Raw genomic sequence first — 19,941 nt, 5'->3', positions numbered from 1 at the left:
TGATTACAAAAAGGCATTTGACTCACTGCCACATAGTTGGATCATAAAATGCTTAGAAACAACTGGCATTAGCAAAAATATTACATCCTTTACTGAAAAGGCGATGAAACAATGGAGAACTGAGTTGGCGGTAGGGAATGAGATCTACGGAATGGTTAATATCAAGCGAGGAATTTTCCAGGGTGATTCACTTTCACCTCTTCTCTTCATCATCGCAATGATCCCACTATCAGTAATCTTTAAAAAAATGAAATTAGGCTACCAAACAGCCAAAGAAGCTGAAAAAAATTCGCATTTACTATATATGGATGATTTGAAACTCTATGGAAAGTCAGAAATAGAAATCCAATCATTGACAAACACAGTCCGAGTATTCAGCACCGATATTTCAATGCAGTTTGGCATGGAAAAATGCGCCACTGTATCCATAAAAAGGGGCAAAATCACTGCATGTGAGGGAATTGAAATGCCCAATGGCCAACTAATTAAATGCAATGAAAATGAAGCTTACAAATACTTAGGCATTCTGCAGTTGGATAACATCGAGCAGGGAGAAGTAAAAACTATTGTCAGGTGAGAGTACACCAACAGAGTTAGGAAAATTTTGAAATCTAAATTGAATGGTGGAAATACAATCAAGGCCATAAATACCTGGGCAATACCAGTTATAAGATACACAGCTGGTATAGTTAACTGGACACAAGCTGATTTGGACCTTTTGGACCGAAAAACCAAGAAACTAATGACAATGCACTACAGTTTACATCCACGTGGTGATACTGATAGACTATATCTGCCCCGAAAATCAGGTGGCAGAGGATTATTACAAGTGAAGCAAACAGTTGAAGAAGAAAAACATGCACTGGCTGATTATTTAAAAGAAAGTCAAGAACATCTATTAATCGAAGTAAAGAACAAAAATCTACTGAAGGCCCAACAGACAAAACAAGAATACAGAAAAGAAGTGATAAAATCAAGAATGGAGAATTGGCAGAACAAAGGACTGCATGGCCAATTTCTGGAAAAAATAAAAGATAAAGTGAACAGTGAACAAACTTGGTTATGGTTAACAACAGGTACATTAAAGAAAGAAACAGAGTCACTAATCCTGGCTGCGCAAGAACACGCACAAATGCCATTAAGGCCAAAATCGAAAAATCCTCTGATGATGCCAAATGCAGACTTTGCAAAGAAACTGATGAAACTGTTGATCACATACTCAGCTGCTGTAAAAAAATCGCGCACTGATTATAAATTGCGGCACAATTCAGTAGCACAAATGATCCATTGGAATTTGTGCAAAAATTATAATATTAAAACAGCAATAAACTGGTGGGAACATCAGCCTGAAAAAGTCACCGAAAATCAGATGGTCAAGATCTTGTGGGATTTCCGTATACAAACAGACAAATTACTGGCGCATAATACACCAGACATCACACTGGTTGAGAAAAATAAGGTCACAATCATAGACATCGCAATACCAGGTGATAGCAGGGTCGCCGAGAAGGAACATGAAAAAATCGCAAGATACCAGGACTTAAAAATCGAAATTAAACGACTATGGCACAAACCAGCAGTGGTAATTCCAGTGGTAATTGGCACACTGGGTGCTATTCCAAAAGCACTGGAATTACATTTAAAGCAGTTAAAAATTGACAAAATCACTATCAGTCAAATGCAAAAAGCCGCACTGCTTGGACCTGCACGCATATTACGAAAATACGTTATGACGTCCTAGGCCCCTGGGTGGGGCCCGACTAGTAACCAATGCCAAATCCGGCAAAACAACTGGCCGCTGTGATACAATTGAATAATAATAATAATAATTTTAAAATAAACTCCGCCGTTGCCGGTCCCAAGCCCGGATGACAAAGGAGGAGGGTTGGGGTCAGGTTGGCATCTGGTCCCATAAAAAAAACCCGCCAACCCATACAATATGGTGAAAAAAACAAATAAGAATTCCCTCCCGCATCGGTCGTCGCGCAGGTTAACAAGGGCCGTGGCGGATTTGGGGTCCCTGGACATCCGTCAACAAGTGGGCTACAAGTGGACCAGCCAACAAAACGACAAAAATATAGTGCAGATGAAAACCGTGCCATAATGGGCTGTTACTACAACTCTTGAGACAGAAAAAAGAGGCTATTTAAAGCGAATGTATGAATTATGGAAACAACAATATCCAGATTCAAATGTTAGTGAACAACGACTAGCAGATCAAAGGCGATTTATTATACGGAATAAAGTGTTTAGTGAAGTTGAACTTCAGGAAATTCAGGCAAATTGCAAAACCAAAAAAACAATATCACAAGCAGAAATAACTGATATTCAAAACACAACTAAAGACATTATAGTAGAACTCCCAGAAGAAGCTCTCGGGGAGGAAATAACACCACCACCACTAGAATCAGTTATCACTGAACCAACTGATGAACTAACTCAAAAACAAAAAGAATTGAAGGATAAGATCATGGAGCATTTTCTGCTTAATGAGGAAAGGCAACGTTTACTATCACTAAAAACTGTGCCTAAGAAAATTTTGGCCCCTATCATGAAAATGGTTAATGCAGTGTTTTCAACAATTGAATCGGGATCCATCTTGGAAACAAACCAGTTAATGTACAGCGCAGCTGTAATAGTCACTAATGAACTAGGCATTAAAATCAAAGTACCTAGTCACATAACAGAAAAAGCATTAAAGCCAAAGTTGAAAATCCGATTAGAACAAAAAGTCCAAAAGTTAAGGGCAGATGCTAATAACTTAAAGAACATGCATGAGCAACGGCTTAAAAACAACAAAATCATAGATCAGCTAATCAGAAGATATAGATTGGATTCAAGAAACATCAATGAAGCTGTAGAACAGGAAACATCAATGAAGCTGTAAAACAGCGGATAACAGCAACAGCTAGAAAAATTGAAAAATATGAGGCACGAATCATCCAATATAAACAAAATCAGCAATTTCGATCAAACCAACGGCGTTTTTATCAGTCTTAATGTGAATGGTGACACCAAAAGTGAAAAACCAGAAAAGCAGGCCACAGTTGAATTCTTGAAAGAATTGTGGGAAAATGCAAAGGACTACAATAAGGAAGCAAAGTGGATACATGACTTTGAGAAAAGCATTGGCAACAAACAAATGCAAGTATTAGAAATAACAACTGAGATGGTCAAAAATCGAGTAAAAAAGGTAAAGAATTGGACATCACCTAGAAAGGACCAATTACATGGTTTCTGGCTCAAATATCTGACCAGTTTACATGCAATATTGGCCAGGTAACTGAATGAAATTTTACAAAAGGGGCAAATTGATGAATGGTTGACAACTGGAAAAACATACTTGATTCAGAAAGATGCAACTAAAGGAACAACACCTGAAAACTACAGACCAATAACATGCTTGCCAACAACCTTCAAATTACTCACAGGCATTATTGCAGATAACATGATGGATTATCGCAATACCAGGTGATAGCAGGGTCGCTGAGAAGGAACATGAAAAAAATCGCAAAATACCGGGACTTAAAAATTGAAATTCAACGACTATGGCACAAACCAGCAGTGGTAATTCCAGTGGTAATTGGCACACTGGGTGCTATTCCCAAAGCACTGGAATTACATTTAAAGCAGTTAAAAATTGACAAAATCACTATCAGTCAAATGCAAAAAGCCGCACTGCTTGGACCTGCACGCATATTACGAAAATATGTTACAACGTCCTAGCAATAGCAATAGCAATAGCAGTAGACTTATATACCGCTTCATAGGCCTTTCAGGCCTCTCTAAGCGGTTTACAGAGAGTCAGCATATTGCCCCCAACAATCTGGGTCCTCATTTTACCCACCTCGGAAGGATGGAAGGCTGAGTCAACCCTGAGCCGGTGAGATTTGAACCGCTGACCTGCTGATCTAGCAGTAGCCTGCAGTGCTGCTCTTAACCACTGCGCCACCTTGGCTCTTGGAAACAAACAACATCTTGCCAGTAGAGCAAAAAGGCAACAAAAGAAGGAGCAGGGGCACAAAAGATCAGCTTCTAATTGATAAAATGATATTAGAAAATTGTAAGAACAGAAAAACGAACTTGAATATGGTCTGGATTGATTACAAAAAGGCATTTGACTCACTGCCACATAGTTGGATCATAAAATGCTTAGAAACAACTGGCATTAGCAAAAATATTACATCCTTTACTGAAAAGGCGATGAAACAATGGAGAACTGAGTTGGCAGTAGGGAATGAGATCTACGGAATGGTTAATATCAAGCGAGGAATTTTCCAGGGTGATTCACTTTCACCTCTTCTCTTCATCATCGCAATGATCCCACTATCAGTAATCTTAAAAAAAATGAAATTAGGCTACCAAACAGCCAAAGAAGCTGAAAAAATTTCGCATTTACTATATATGGATGATTTGAAACTCTATGGCAAGTCAGAAATAGAAATCCAATCATTGACAAACACAGTCCGAGTATTCAGCACCGATATTTCAATGCAGTTTGGCATGGAAAAATGCGCCACTATATCCATAAAAAGGGGCAAAATCACTGCATGTGAGGGAATTGAAATGCCCAATGGCCAATTAATTAAATGCAAAGAAAATGAAGCCTACAAATACTTAGGCATTCTGCAGTTGGATAACATCAAGCATGGAGAAGTAAAAACTATTGTCAGGCGAGAGTACACCAACAGAGTTAGGAAAATTTTGAAATCTAAATTGAATGGTGGAAATACAATCAAGGCCATAAATACCTGGGCAATACCAGTTATAAGATACACAGCTGGTATAGTTAACTGGACACAAGCTGATTTGGACCTTTTGGACCGAAAAACCAGGAAACTAATGACAATGCACTACAGTTTACACCCACGTGGTGATACTGATAGACTATATCTGCCCCGAAAATCAGGTGGCAGAGGATTATTACAAGTGAAGCAAACAGTTGAAGAAGAAAAACATGCACTGGCTGATTATTTAAAAGAAAGTCAAGAACATCTATTAATTGAAGTAAAGAACAAAAAACTACTGAAGGCCCAACAGACGAAACAAGAATACAGAAAAGATGTGATAAAATCAAGAATGGAGAGTTGGCAGAACAAAGCACTGCATGGCCAATTTCTGGAAAAAATAAAAGATAAAGTGGACAGTGAACAAACTTGGTTATGGTTAACAACAGGCACATTAAAGAAAGAAACAGAGTCATTAATCCTGGCTGCGCAAGAACAAGCTATCCGCACAAATGCCATTAAGGCCAAAATCGAAAAATCCTCTGATGATGCCAAATGCAGACTTTGCAAAGAAGCTGATGAAACTGTTGATCACATACTCAGCTGCTGTAAAAAAATCGCGCAGACTGATTATAAATTGCGGCACAATTCAGTAGCACAAATGATCCATTGGAATTTGTGCAAAAATTATAATATTAAAACAGCAACAAACTGGTGGGAACATCAGCCTGAAAAAGTCACCGAAAATCAGATGGTCAAGATCTTGTGGGATTTCCGTATACAAACCGACAAAATACTGGCACATAATACACCAGACATCACACTGGTTGAGAAAAATAAGGTCACAATCATAGACATCGCAATACCAGGTGATAGCAGGGTCGCCGAGAAGGAACATGAAAAAATCACAAGATACCAGGACTTAAAAATCGAAATTCAACGACTATGGCACAAACCAGCAGTGATAATTCCAGTGGTAATTGGCACACTGGGTGCTATTCCAAAAGCACTGGAATTACATTTAAAACAGTTAAAAATTGACAAAATCACCATCAGTCAAATGCAAAAAGCTGCACTGCTTGGATCTGCACGGATATTAAGAAAATACGTTACGACGTCCTAGGCCCCTGGGTGGGGCCCGACTAGTAACCAATGCCAAGTCGGGCGAAACAACTGGCCGCTGTGATACAATTGTATAATAATAATAATAATAATAGTGGATTATTGCAAAATACAAAAACCCACTGAGAATCCAAACTGCAGACTTTACAACCACAAAGTCAAAACATTTAATATGTGAATACAGCAAATTTGCACAAACTGATTACAAAGGTAGACATGACCGAGGAGTTAAATTAATCCACTGGTCATTATGTAAAAAATAGGATTTACCTGTATCCAAAAAGTCATGGGAACATAAAGTGGAAAAAGTTACCAAAAATGAGAAGGTGAAGATATTGTGGGATTTTTGAATACAGACAGATCGTCATTTGGAACACGACACGCCAGATATCAAGGTTGTAGAAGGTCGAAGCATACAGTTTATTGATATTACTGTTCCAGGAGATGCCAGAGTCAAAGAAAAAGAACTTTCAAAAAATAACAAAATATCGCAACCTGGCCATCGAAACTACACAGCTATGTATGAAGCATGTAACAGTGATACCCATTGTCATTGGTGCACTTGGTACCATGTCCAAGAATTTTATAAGATACATCAACAAATTGCAGCTTCTTGCAGTAATACCAGAGGAACTGCAAAAAACTGTGCTACTTGGAACCTCTTATAGTTTAAGAAGGTACTTGGTTGATACTTAGGCAAGTGGCAGCAACCCGTATCAACCAGTAGCACCAGTCAATGGTATTTGTAATGCATTTTTTGAATGTTCAGTTGGCTGAGTTTCATGTTTTATGAATAAAGTATATATACTAATAGTAATTGTAATAATTTGATAGAATTGTTTTTCTATAACTCTAACCCAATGGTGTAGCCATGTAATAAAGAATACAATGTAAACTAGTTAAAAATAAATTGATAAACAATTAATAGACTATTATTTGTTTAATAATTAGGGAAGTCTTGCCTGAAACCAATATCACCCAATTTTTAATACAATGGTTTCAGGATCAGACATTGTTGATGCAGAAATATTTCTTCAGTTTTCTTCCCTTATTCTCTATTGTGGAAAAGAAGTGACAAGTGAAACAGGCAGTCTTGAAAAAGTGATATGCAATATATGGATAATATGCATTAAATATATACTTTTTCTTATTTTTAGGAATGCTGCTGAGGAAAACAAAAAGTTATATGCAATCTATGGTGCAAGGTGAGTATTAAAAATTCTTTCCTATCTGTAGTGATCTATATAAGGCCTTTCAAATTTTTATTGCTATCTGCATAATCTTAGCTGACTCCATAAACATAAGCTTCTCTGTATATACAATGTAATAGCAAACTTGAATGATCATGTCCTAGCCAATTTGGAAGAAAAATAAGCCACCATAAAACCAGAAATTGTCAGGTGAAAGAATCAGGACCACAAATTAACTTTCAGTTAAAAAGATTTATTGTTTATGCCTATACACAAGAATCTAGCCTATTAATGGTCAGCAGTATATTGGTGCTGGATATGAGTCAATGGAATTCAAGGGGAGGAGCTGGACTTGGGTTGTTTATGTAAACATAATTACTCCAGACTGATTTCTCTTGTCTCCACCCCAGATGCTGCTGCTTCTTCTCCTACAGAGTGGTTCTCAACCTTTCCAATGCCACGACCCTTTAATAGAGCTCCTCATGTTATGGTGACCCCCAACCATAAAATTGACTCGGTTCCTAAGACCATCGAAAATATGTGTTTTCCAATGGTCTTACCCATGTGAAAGGGTCGTTTGACCCCCCCAAAGGGATCCTGTACCACAGGTTGAGAACCACTGTCCTAAATCCTATGTGATTTCTCTGTCTCTGCAAATATTTTCAATTTCATTTACAAATAATATTATATAACAACAGCAATAATAACAATAATTGTTATTATAATAATTATTTAATTATTGTTATTAAAAAGATTTCTAAACAAAGGAAAAACCCCTTTAATAATGCAAACAATATTTGTGAACAATTATTGGGACTCAACTCACAGTACTCATGTTTGTCTTAATCTACTTCGACTTGCTTTTATTTTATGGAAGTGGTATGACAGATGCCAATTCATAACTAACTAAAATCCTGAATTACTCTATTGAAGATGTCTATGTGTAACTTAGGCTAAGTCTTTTCTTAATTATGTCTTGTGGCTGGGTTCATTCTGACTTTCTTCTGCAGCTGAGACATAAAGAGAGTGATGTGTACAGATCTATCCATTTTTAAAATAATACTAGATATTTATTTACAACATTTATATAGCCTCCCATGATGATAATGTGTAATTATAAAAGTAACATCTTTTTATCTAACTCTCATTCAAAAAAGATTTCCAGACCAGTTTACATTAATCTGCCTGTCTCTTTTGATAAGTTTACAATCTAGGAAGTACCATACAAAAAGACAAAGAAAGGTATATAGGAACTAAAAATCAGTTCTTAAAATAATACAGTGGCTTTATGTGATGACTAGCTCTGTACAGTTTGGAGATACAATGAGCCTAATGCAGATGTCCTTTCAGCAGAACTGAAAAAAGCTGTATTTTCCACTTCATCTTCATCTCCAGCAGCTTTTTGCTTAAAGTACCAGCTGTTTATTCTCCATGAGCAAACATATTGTTTTGCCCCATAAAGAAAACCCTGATGGGTGAATAGCTCTGGATAGAACATAGAGAAAAAAGAGGTTAAGCCTATCCTTTTCTCCACCCATCTTTCTGCCACCCTTTTTCACTTCAAACTAAAAATGTGTTTGGTGGCGCAGTGGTTAAATGCAGCACTGCAAGCTACTGCTAGATCAGCAGTTCAGCGGTTCAAATCCCACCGGCTCAGGGTTGACTCAGCCTTCCATCCTTCCGAGGTGGGTAAAATGAGGACCCAGATTGTTGGGGGCAATATGCTGACTCTCTGTAAACCGCTTAGAGAGGGCTGAAAGCCCTATGAAGCGGTATATAAGTCTACTGCTACTGCTATTTAATATATCAAGGAAAGAAAAAGCACACCAGTACATATTGTTCCTTGCTTAGTACTGAAAATGATGCATTTGAAAAAGAATAAGTAATCCATATGTATGGCTATTCATAGAAGCTGACATTTCCTTTCCTGAAGGTTCCTCCCTTGACTAATAAGGACAAATAGGGTTTTGGCTATTTATCCAGGTGCTGTTTGTTACATATAGCTTGTAGGACATATAAAGAATTAACCTCTCTCTCCCTCTCTCTCTCTCCCTTCCTCCCTCCCTCCCCTCTCCCCCCCTCTCTCAGAAATATATAATAAGAGAAAGGGTTGGTTCTAATTATATATGCCTTTTATTTGTGCCACAAACTATATTCAGGCACTGTTCTGCAGCAATATTCCATGTAGTGCTCTATGTGTTTATGCCACATTGTTTGACCTTCTTACCATGCATTCAGAAAGGTAGCCTGCAGTGGAAAATTTCATGTGCATAATCATAATATAATCATTGACAATTATGTAACTGATTAATTTTAAAGATCTGATAAGCAACCACAATGCTCATCAATAAGCATAAACAACAAAATCAAGTAAATATTCAAAGATGTGAAATAATGAAATACAGATTTAATCCTGTAAAAAAAGAGCTGATAAAGTTATGGCAACTTGTCAACTGCAGTACTGGCTCTCTCACACATAAATAATTTTGCTTTGAAAACCTTATGGTATGTCAGATTTACCTCAAGTTAAAAAAAAACATTGTGATCTGTAGTACTTTTTACAGTGGTCTACCAGATTTGTCTAAGCCTCTTCCAGTTTAACCATAATGCAAAAACTGACATCCACAAAGCAATTTCTGATAAATTCAGATTGATCTAAAAATGAATGGAATCATAAGTCTTTAAGGAAATGACAAATGTGTGAAAATGATTCTCACTTAAGGGGATTGTGGCTTTCATCTCTTACAATATCAATTCCAGCCATCATGATAACTAAATTGTACAAATGCATGCCATGCTGGCAATTACTTATCTCATTATTGCAGACTTGAAAAATTATCTGGACCATATGCTTAGCCAGCCTGCAGAGCTTTTGGAACTGTTCTTTCCATATACCCTAACAGTTACCTTTCTTCCAAAGCCATATATCTGTCTCCCCCCTCTTTTTTTATACTTCTGAGCCCCAAATTAGACATCCAACACTCTATCTTTGCGGGGGGAGGGAAAAGCTTTCATCACACATCAGCAGAGATCAGATTTTTTCCCAACCACAATGCTTTAAAATAGGCTTTGACAACAAGGTTTTGCTAACAGTGGATTCTATTTTAGTTCATTGTCATTCTGTGAGAATTTTTAAGGTCTTGTTGCTAGAGAATGAAGAGTTAAGCTTTGCCTCTCAACAGAATAATTCCTCTTGTTGTCTTCACTGATTTCAGTGGAAATTTTAAACCTCATTGCTATGCATTTCTATGCAGCGATTGTCATTTGATTTTTTTTTCTATTCAATCCTATCTGATTTTCCAAGGCTGCCTGGATAAGTCCCTGCAGTTTTCTTGGCAACATCTATCAGAAGTAGGTTGCCATTGCCTCTTTCCTAGGGCTGAGAGAAAGTCATCCAACTGGCTTTGTGCCCAAGGTGAGACTAGAATTCTTGGTTTACAGAGCACTAATTGTCAATACACAACCACAATATTCTAGGGCAGGGGTGTCAACCTCAAGGCCTGGTCCATGGGGTGATGAGATCTGGCCTGTGGGCCACCCTGTAGACAGGGAAAGACCAGCCTGCAGGGCTTTTTCCAGCCAAAAATGGAGCTCAGGAGCCTGTTTTACTGGCAGAGTGCTTGGGCCACCATAGGCACTCGGATATGAGTGATACCAAGCTGGCCACCCTGGCCACGTCCACCTCCCCCTGAGGTAAAACCCTAATGCAGCCCTCAATGAAATTGAGTTTGACACCCCTGCCCTAAGGTTTAATAGTTAAATCGATATACAAGGGTCATCAGATATTTACTTAAAATATTTTATCTTGATTTTTAAAAGACATTTTGCACAATGAATCTCTTCAAGTATAGACATTTCTATACATTTCTTTCTCTCTTTCCTCCTATGTTCAAACCCTACTACCTCCCTTCTATTGCTATTAGAATTTAATAGCACCATTGTTATCTTTTGAAAATGTTTAAAAGTCTAGTTGTAGCATGTTTGGGTGTGAGAGTAAATTAATGAAGGAATACTGACTTTCTGCATGGAAAATATTGAGGTAGGGCATACTGGTATATTCACAGTCAGTTATCCCCATCTGCCTTGCTCATGTCTACTGCATCATGAGGCAGAATCAACCTGATATAAATTTGCCCTTGATTTAAATAATTCCTTGTAAGTACAGTAGCCACTGATTCTTCCTAGTATGGTTTCCTCTCCTATATCTTGTTCTACAATTGTAATCATCTTTAGCCAGCATGTCATTGTCCATATTGTCTAGAAATTATGAGAGGAATAGTCAAACTCATCTTAGATGAGGTAGCATACTGTACATTATTATATATTATAGTTAAAGTTGCAGGCATTGTGAGAAATTTGTATGCAAGAATCACTAAATTATGGAACTCTGGAATAATCTTACCAACAGGGTATTAGTCTTACTTGTGTTGAATTGACTGAAAGTGAGATGCTCAGTGACATCTTTTATTTACTTTTAAACTTCATAAATTTCTTCTATAAATTCAGTGGAGAGCAAAATTCTATGTTCATCTATTCAATGATAACTACTTCTACAATAATTTAATTTTAGAGGTACATATGTATCAAACTGCAGCTTCAGTTTGCCCTCTAATTAAGGTTCATAGTGCATAGAAATGATTCTAAAGTGATGCATTTCTGAAAGAATAAATTCTAAAAGAAACACACTTTTGTTTTAGTCCTTTTCTAATAGAAGTCACACCCATTCACTAAAATAGTTTGTAATTGAACCATAGTGTCATTTTTTTCAAAATTCTCAATGCAGTTAAATTAGATTATTACATGGATATTAAAGAGAAAAAACCCTGCTCTCTATATAAATAGATGTTATCAACTCTGGTTTTTATATTATTTCAACTCTGAAAAGTATAAGATTGAGTAATATGGAATACTATAGAAAATAAATAATAAAATTCCCTTTTAATGTTTGAAAAGATCAAGTTACTATTTAAATTGGAACAAATTAAGACATAATACAAAGAATGAATATTACTCAATGTTATCTAGACAATCCCAAAATGTTTTTTTTTAAATGCTTATCTTATCTTTTTTTTTAAAAAAAAATATGCTTATGGGAAATGTTAATGTATTTAACTTAAAAATTCTGGGGTTGTTTATTCTTGCTTGACTTGGCTGATTTATCTACTTGAAGATAAGTGATGAAGATATTTAATTAGGGAAAGTGACAAATGTTGCTTTAACCCTTCAGTAATCTCAGACTCTTCTTGACTTTATAGGAAAGTGCTCTCCATGCTAACCTGTCATGTACAGCTTCTTTCAGTATTGTACATTCATCTTTGTATTAGGCTATCAAGCCAACATGTTCTTTTGTAGTCTCTTCTTCTTGTTCCACTAACTATTCCTAGCATCAATGACTTTTCCAAAGAATTTGCATGCATGACATGGCCAAAGTAAACCAGATGCAGTCTTGTGATTTTGTCTTGTACTGATGTATCTGGTTTTATACAATTCAGCACCTTTCTGTTGGTTGCTCTAGCTGTCCATGCAATAATTTACACAAGCACCACAGTTCTTTTTCGATCAGCCTTTCTTAGTGTCCAGCTCTTATACCCATACATCATTACCAGGAAGACTATTGCTCTAACTGTCCTGCTTTTTGTATTTATATCAATATCTCTGCCAGATCTTATTCATGTTAACCATTACAGTGCGGCTTAAAGTTATCCTGTGTTTGATTTCAGTAGAACTGCCATCTTGAACAATTTTTGATCCAAGGCAGATGAACTAATTCAATTTCCTCTTTGTTGATTTTATACATTTAATGTCTATCTGCAGCTGTTGACATTATATTTGTTTTTCTGATGTTAAGACTCAGTCCTATTTTTTCCACTTTTGTCTTTGATTTCCCAGATCATTTTTTTCAGCTGTTCCTTATTTTCATCCAATAGCATTGTACAATTTGTGTGACTCAAATTATTTATTCTGTAGTTCTTCCCCAAATCTCTATTCCAACATCAGACTATATCAGATCTAATTTCACTTCAGCATTCAGATTGAACAAAAATGGTGATAAAATATATTCCTGTCACAGATCCTGAACCAATCCATGTTGCCTCAGAGTGTTCTAATGCTTGCCTCCTGATCAATGTACAGTGAAGTGATAAGTCTGATCAAGTGGGGATACCAGGATCATACAAAGCCAGTCACAGCTTATTGTGTTCTTCATGGTCAAAAGCTTCTCCATAATTAATAACACACATATATAGATCCGTTTGATATTTGTGTGACTTTTCCATAATCAATCTAATATTGGCAATGTGATCTCAAGTGCTGCGCTCCTTTCTAAAGTCAGTTTGTACATTAGGAAACCTTTGATATATAACATTTTGTAGTCTCTGTTTGTATTGAACAGAATCTTGTTTGCCTGAGAAACCAATGCAATTATGCAATCACTGGAGCAATTATGCAATAGTCTGGCATCACCTTTCTTTGTTAATGGGATAGAAATAGATCTTGAGGCCATTGACAGGAAGATCATATCTCTTGCCACAGGGCAGTGATGATGTTAACTAGCATTGGTTTTAGTAATCCCATAGGTATTCCATCAATACCTGGGGCTTTCTAGTTTGGCAATTATTTCATGTCCATTTTACTTCTTCTGTCAAGATGTTTGTTCATTATTAATTGGACTCTCATCATTGTCATCTTGATGATAAGTCAAACTTCTATAGAGTCCTTCTGTATATTCTTTCCACCTATTCTTGATCTTCTGCTAATCACTTAGTACATTCTCATTACAGTCTTTAATAGATCCTTGCTGTGCTGAAAAACCGGATCACATTATTTTCCTTATGGCAAACATGATCTCAGTATGTTCTTTCTAAGATTCTTTCCTGTTAGCTTCTTCTAGGTGTTGACACTGCTTCTCCCACTGCCTATTTTTGTCTTTACTGATTTCATGTTGGGAAATTGCATTCATCTTTTTAATTTCATCCTTACTACTTTTCGCTTTGGCCACCCTTCACTGGTCAGCTATTTTGATGGTGCAAAACTTGTTTGTTCTCTTTGATTTTTGGCATGACAGATGCTTTCCAGCATCCAACAACAGATGCTTTCCATGATGTTACCTTGGATCTCTCACCACTGTTAATTTGGATATTTCACTTCTAGATTCTGTGGTTCGAATCTATTCTTCAAATCTGGCATACATAGGTGAGATGTTGTTCACATTACATTTGGGGAAAATATCTTTTTTCACTTTGCACAGTTTGGATTACTAATAGTTGATGGTCTGAATTACAATCAGCACCAGGAAGTATCTTAATAGATGCAACTGAACCTTTCCAGTGTTGTTGGCATAAAATGAAGTCTATCTGACTTTGATGTTGTCCATTTGGTACTGTCCAGGTGTATAAACATTGTTTGTGTTGAACAAACCATTTGTTCTTTATGCTAAGATGATTTTTCTGGAAAAGCTGCACTAGACAATCACTAATTTCATTCCATTCATTTAGCCCAAACTTGCCTACTATTCTTGCAACTTCTGCTTGGTCTACTTTTGCATTGAAATCATCCACAATGTACAAAAGATTTTTTATGGTACTTGCTTGAGAGCACATGGAAGGTCACTGTAAAAAAAGGTTCAATTTTATCATCATTTAAGTCTACAGTTGGAGCGTAGTTGTAGTATGTTGAGTGGCTTGTCCCAAATATGGATAGATATTATGCAATTGCTGTATGCCCTGTAATTCTCAACACATTTAGCCACTTATTTACTTATGCAGAATGCAACTCCTTTAAATCTGATAATATAATTTCCAGAAAAATAAACCTTAAACTCATCTGATTTGAATCGACCACTGTTTGTCCAGTTGGTGCCAAGGATGTCTGGGTCACTCTAATCATTTCTCTTTTTACAATTTTGAGTTTCCCAAGAGACTTGCATTTTATATAATTTGGTACAGTTTAGGCAACTTCTTTCATCATGGGCACCATCAATTGTTGGGTTTCCTGAAGGCTTTCCTCCAACAACACCATAAAATCCTTGATTACTAACACAAGCTATTGCTCTTCTCCAGTAGCTTGCAGGTTACCATGCAGCCTGGAGAGTCCATTGCTTGTATCCATTTCTGAGTCATGTTGAGTTATTGCCATAAGGTATTCTAGTGAGATTTTTTATCAGATAGTTCACAATTGCTTTCTCTAACCCTCCCCATTTATCTGGGCTTGGGACTGTCATATGGTTGATGAATCAACCATATGGCTGGGTTGAGTGACAAATACATCTTTAGAATAAACTGTAGTAAGTTTATTAATTATAATATGCCTTATTTTTTAGAAAAACACATCCTGATCTCCATTATTTTAGACAAATGCTATTTATTCTAAAACCGTAATTTTTTGATAAAGTTACTAGCATTTAATAGTGTTTAAGTCAATGACTTATTTGCTAGGAGACATTACCTAGAAACTTTCATCGCTATCTAGATTTGATGCTGAAGCAGATTTAATCGCTTTGATAGATTCACTGGGAACAAAATAAATCTATGTTTTTGTTAGTTCTACTGAATCTTTTAGCACATATGATACTACTGACCCTGGTGTGTCAGAAGTATCATATGTACACACACACACATGCGTGCCAAATAGAATATTATACTTTTAAAGAAATTATGTACTAAGGATATGCCTAGTACAGTGATGGCAAACCTTTTTGGTACTGAATGCCAAAAAGGTCATGTGGAAACATAGTGCATGTGCCATGGTCGCACTCGAGAAAAGCCTGACTTCCAGGTTCTAACACACATGCGCACCTGACAATCAGCTGGCCAGTGGGCATGTGCATACCAGTTTTCGGCAATGCCCTGCGTGTGAAGGACAGCTGATCGACACACATGTATGCACACCAGGAACCGAGAAGACAAACAGGCAAGGTCGTGCATTCTGGGTGACATGGTTTTGTGTGCCACTTTGGGCACATGTGCCATAGGTTCACCATCAAAGGCCTAGTACCATATTAGGTAGAAGACACCTTTTCCCTCAAAAAAGAAGCTGAAAATCTGGGTGCATCTTATACACTGAATACAGCATTTTTTTGCCTCCTGAAACCCCGCCCCTTCACCAAAATGGCTGTGCATAGCTTGTAGGAGGCTTTCAGAGAGCTCCTAGGGGCTGGGGAGGGCAGGAATAAGCAAAACTGGGCCGTTTTTGCTCAATTTTGCCCCCCCACCCCCCCAGGAGCACTCTATAAGCTTCCTAATGCTCTTTCTTTGACAAAAAATGAGATGTTTTTTGCTCATTTTTGGCCCCCACATCCCCAGGAGCACTCTACAAGTCTCCTAAGGACTATTCATGGTTTTTTCTGGAGAAAAAAAACAGGCCCATTTTCACGAAAAACAGAGCATTTTTGGGAAGTTTGCAGAGGTGCAAAAACTTTTTTTAAAAATTTGCCTCTTCAAAACCTTGGTGCATCTTATACTCCGACGCATCTTATACTCCAAAAAATATGGTAGTTAATTTAAGTGACAACTATAAGTAGGAATATTTGTTATTTTATATAAAGCTTGTAGTTTTGCCCCATATTTTAAATCAAGGACTATAGAAAATCTCAATCCTTTCACTAATAAGATAAGGTCTTTGGTATATTTTAATATATTTTTATTTTAATATTTTATTGTAATGCATGAACTGATATTGTAATATTGCAAGCCACAATGACTAGACATTGTAAGGGTTGACCAACATTTTAATGTAGTACATTTACAAATTTAATTAACATTTTAAATTTTCTATCTCCTTCACTGAAACCACAGTTATTCATCTTCTCCATTGAAAGAGAAGGATTTTAGCTAAAACCTGAATGACAACAAAAACAACAATCAAATATGAGGGACAGAGGCAGATTCCCAAGCTCTTTAGAAAACTACATTATACAATCTTGCTATGGTTTGGCCTTATTAAAGAAAAAGCACCTATGCTGGCTAGCTATATTGACCACTGCCATCACTAATGTACCTTACCTGCATTTGCACATAATTTATAAATATAAATTCAGAGTATTTTTAATTTTGGGTTAAAGTTATGCAAAAATGATAGTTTTTAGCATTAGATTGTTTCCCGGGATATAAAAGAAAGGAAAGTCAAAGACTTAAGACAGAATGCATCTTTGACTGAAATTCTAGGAAGAGTTATGGAGGTTTCCTCTAGCTTACCTTGTACCATGATAAAAATATGAGCAGTCTCACATTATTTTATGCAAAGTGATTCCATTGTATTCAGTTGGGCTTGACTTCAAATCAGTGTTTATAGGATCTGATTTATTGCTGGCAATGTTTATTAGGACATATAAAACATAACAACTTAATGTGTATTTGGTATGTAAATGTGTATTTGGCATGTAAAATTCCATGCCATAGTTGGTTTGTAATATTGCACTTGTTTTCAACATAATTGAAACATACAGTCTTCTGCCCAAAGACTTTTTAATACATTTAAAGTGTTAAAAAAGAAATAAAAATCTAAAGAAAGAAGCAAATATCCAATATCCATAATCAATTAGTTTTTCCCTCACACAGATTTCCAGCAAACAGACATCTTGTAAGAAATGGGAAAATAATTTTAATTAGATAAATATAACAGATTTTACACATTTAACCTAAGTGTTGATTTGCTCACACCTTACATTTCCTTCTAATTTGCCTATATTAGTCAAAACACGGTGCTTGGTTATGTGCATCTCTTTTACATGATCTCATACTTTCTTTTAAAAATACTTCACTTAAGAAAACATGTATTATAAATTTTGAAAATAATTTGCATATACATAAAGGCAAGGAGACCTGAGCTGCATCTTACATTTAGTGCATCTTTTTGGTCCTTTAAAAAAGAAATATGACTAACTTACTGATAGCTTTGCCTTCCATAAACACTCCACTCGACCCTCCATACATATACACACATTGACACACACACACACAGGGGTGGGAGAGAGAGGGGCAGAGACAAAGAGAGACAGAAAATATGAGATGTAGTTTTTCACTGCAACGTGTGATAGTACAAGTAGTGCTTATGCAGCATGTATAAAAATATATCCTATTGTTTCCTGAGTCTCCTACCATTTAGCTTTTATTGTATGATCCTATTTTTATTGAAAGATGGAAAACTTTCTTTTTCCATTTCTCTGCATCGCATTTTATATCTTTTCATCCCTGTTTTCATTATTCACCCTTTTTTGCCTATCTTTTTATGCCCTGGCCCCTGGTCTAATGCTTTTCTAGAAGTACAATATATAGATGATTGCATCAGTGAAGCCAGGACAGTCAATTCTGAACTGAGCCTAAAGCCATACACATAAGCTCTTTGTCGGGGCTGTCACTAAGAAAGAAATGCTTGCGTATTTTGTATTTGAGAGGCCAAATACTGTATCTTAGGTTATCTTTGAATTGATTAATATTCCATGAATTATCCAATGGGATATTCATTTTCTCTCTCTTAGCCCTGAACATACTCATGATTCTAATGTTTACACTAAGGTATAAATCTACCATCCTAGGCTCCTTTTGTGAAAAGCACTTGAGACTTACATTTTCCCTCACACACTGGGATAGGCTGATATTGACAGAGGACTTACTGATGGCTGCATATGTGAAAGTTTAATTTTGGTGCCAGGTTTTAATGTTTGTGGTTTTAATAGATATATGTATGTATTAATGGTATATCGATATTCCTTTAACTGCTCTTTGGGAGCTGTCCAAAGTTCAATATAAGATGTGCAGCTACATAAATATTTTAAATAAATAAATATATAATGCTCCCAATTATAATTTTTGTTCTGATACATGGTTTTCTAACCATGTTTATTTGTAGACAAAGTTATGGGTCCAGATCTGCATTTCTAATCATGATAGCTCATCACTCAGAATATTCCTCCATTTCAAAATATCTCTTTTATGAACTATATATTAAAAAAATCTTCATATGAATAAATAGGCCATAAGGCATTACTTCAAAATCATGTGTCTTTCAATTTCTACCACTTAGTCACAGAGCATGGAGATCTCTGGAAAAAGCCTGTATAGAGACATTAATAGACTTCCCATGGATAACATCCTTCCACTCATAATTCATGAAAGTGACATCTCTGGCAATTCATTTTAATTTACCTCTGAAAATTAGATGCTGTGCCAAAAGAAAATTTAAGTTTAAAACTTTTCAGGAGACTCAGAAAAGAAAAGATAGCTTCCTAAATAATTAGAAGGTTAATGAAAGTTAAGGGCATAAGGGAGGAGCAGAGTTTTTGGTAAGAGACAATAAGCAATAAGAAATTGTAAGAAATATTCATTTAGAGTTTAGTAATGCAGAAGAAAGAGCTGGTACTTAATCAGGAATTACATAAGTGTTTGTGTATATGTGCAGGGTTTTACTGTTCCTAAAATTTTGGTATTGCTGCTAGGTTGACATGACATTTTGGTGCTTCTATTTCTTTTCCCCAAATCCAAAAAGAAGTTGGAAGATAATTTGTGATTACATTCAAAGTAATACAAGGACAAAATTCAAAAAAAATAATTGGCCTGCTCTCAGCTACTTCAACTCTTAGAGACACACAAAAAAAATCATCTTCATTTAGCACCAAAAGGATATAAAATAGTTTATATTCCCCAATCCCTCCTGCACATATATTGCTATTCAAATATATTTCATTTGATTTCTAATAATAATTCCAAGCCATTCCTATAAAGAGGAGCTGCAAAGTCACCAAGTTACATTTTCGCCAGGGCAGCTAAAGCTCCTGAACTAGTGCAGAGTGCTCCAGTGAGTTTACCCTGAGGCAACAGTCGAAGTGCTGCAATTCAATAGTATTCAAGGTCATCTTTAAGAGAATCAGATCCATAAGTTCCCCAGATATATACTGGGTGCTGCAACAT

General features: G+C 36.2%; 1 protein-coding gene across 1 annotated transcript in view; it reads left to right on the top strand.

Annotated features, from left to right (window-relative positions):
• Positions 1 to 19,941, top strand: part of GABRB3 (gamma-aminobutyric acid type A receptor subunit beta3) — a 281,267-nt gene that overhangs the window by 105,370 nt on the left and 155,956 nt on the right. The window contains exon 2 of the mRNA XM_087726486.1: positions 7,007 to 7,054. Coding sequence (XP_087582612.1) covers positions 7,007 to 7,054 — 48 coding nt within the window. The remainder of the gene's footprint in view (positions 1 to 7,006; positions 7,055 to 19,941) is intronic.

Source organism: Thamnophis sirtalis, unplaced genomic scaffold (genome assembly GCF_051295495.1).
Source record: "Thamnophis sirtalis isolate CommonGarterSnake01/CBP01778 unplaced genomic scaffold, rThaSir2_p1.2 scaffold_12, whole genome shotgun sequence".
NCBI lineage: Eukaryota > Metazoa > Chordata > Lepidosauria > Squamata > Natricidae > Thamnophis > Thamnophis sirtalis.
This window is presented reverse-complemented; position numbering and strand designations above follow the sequence as displayed.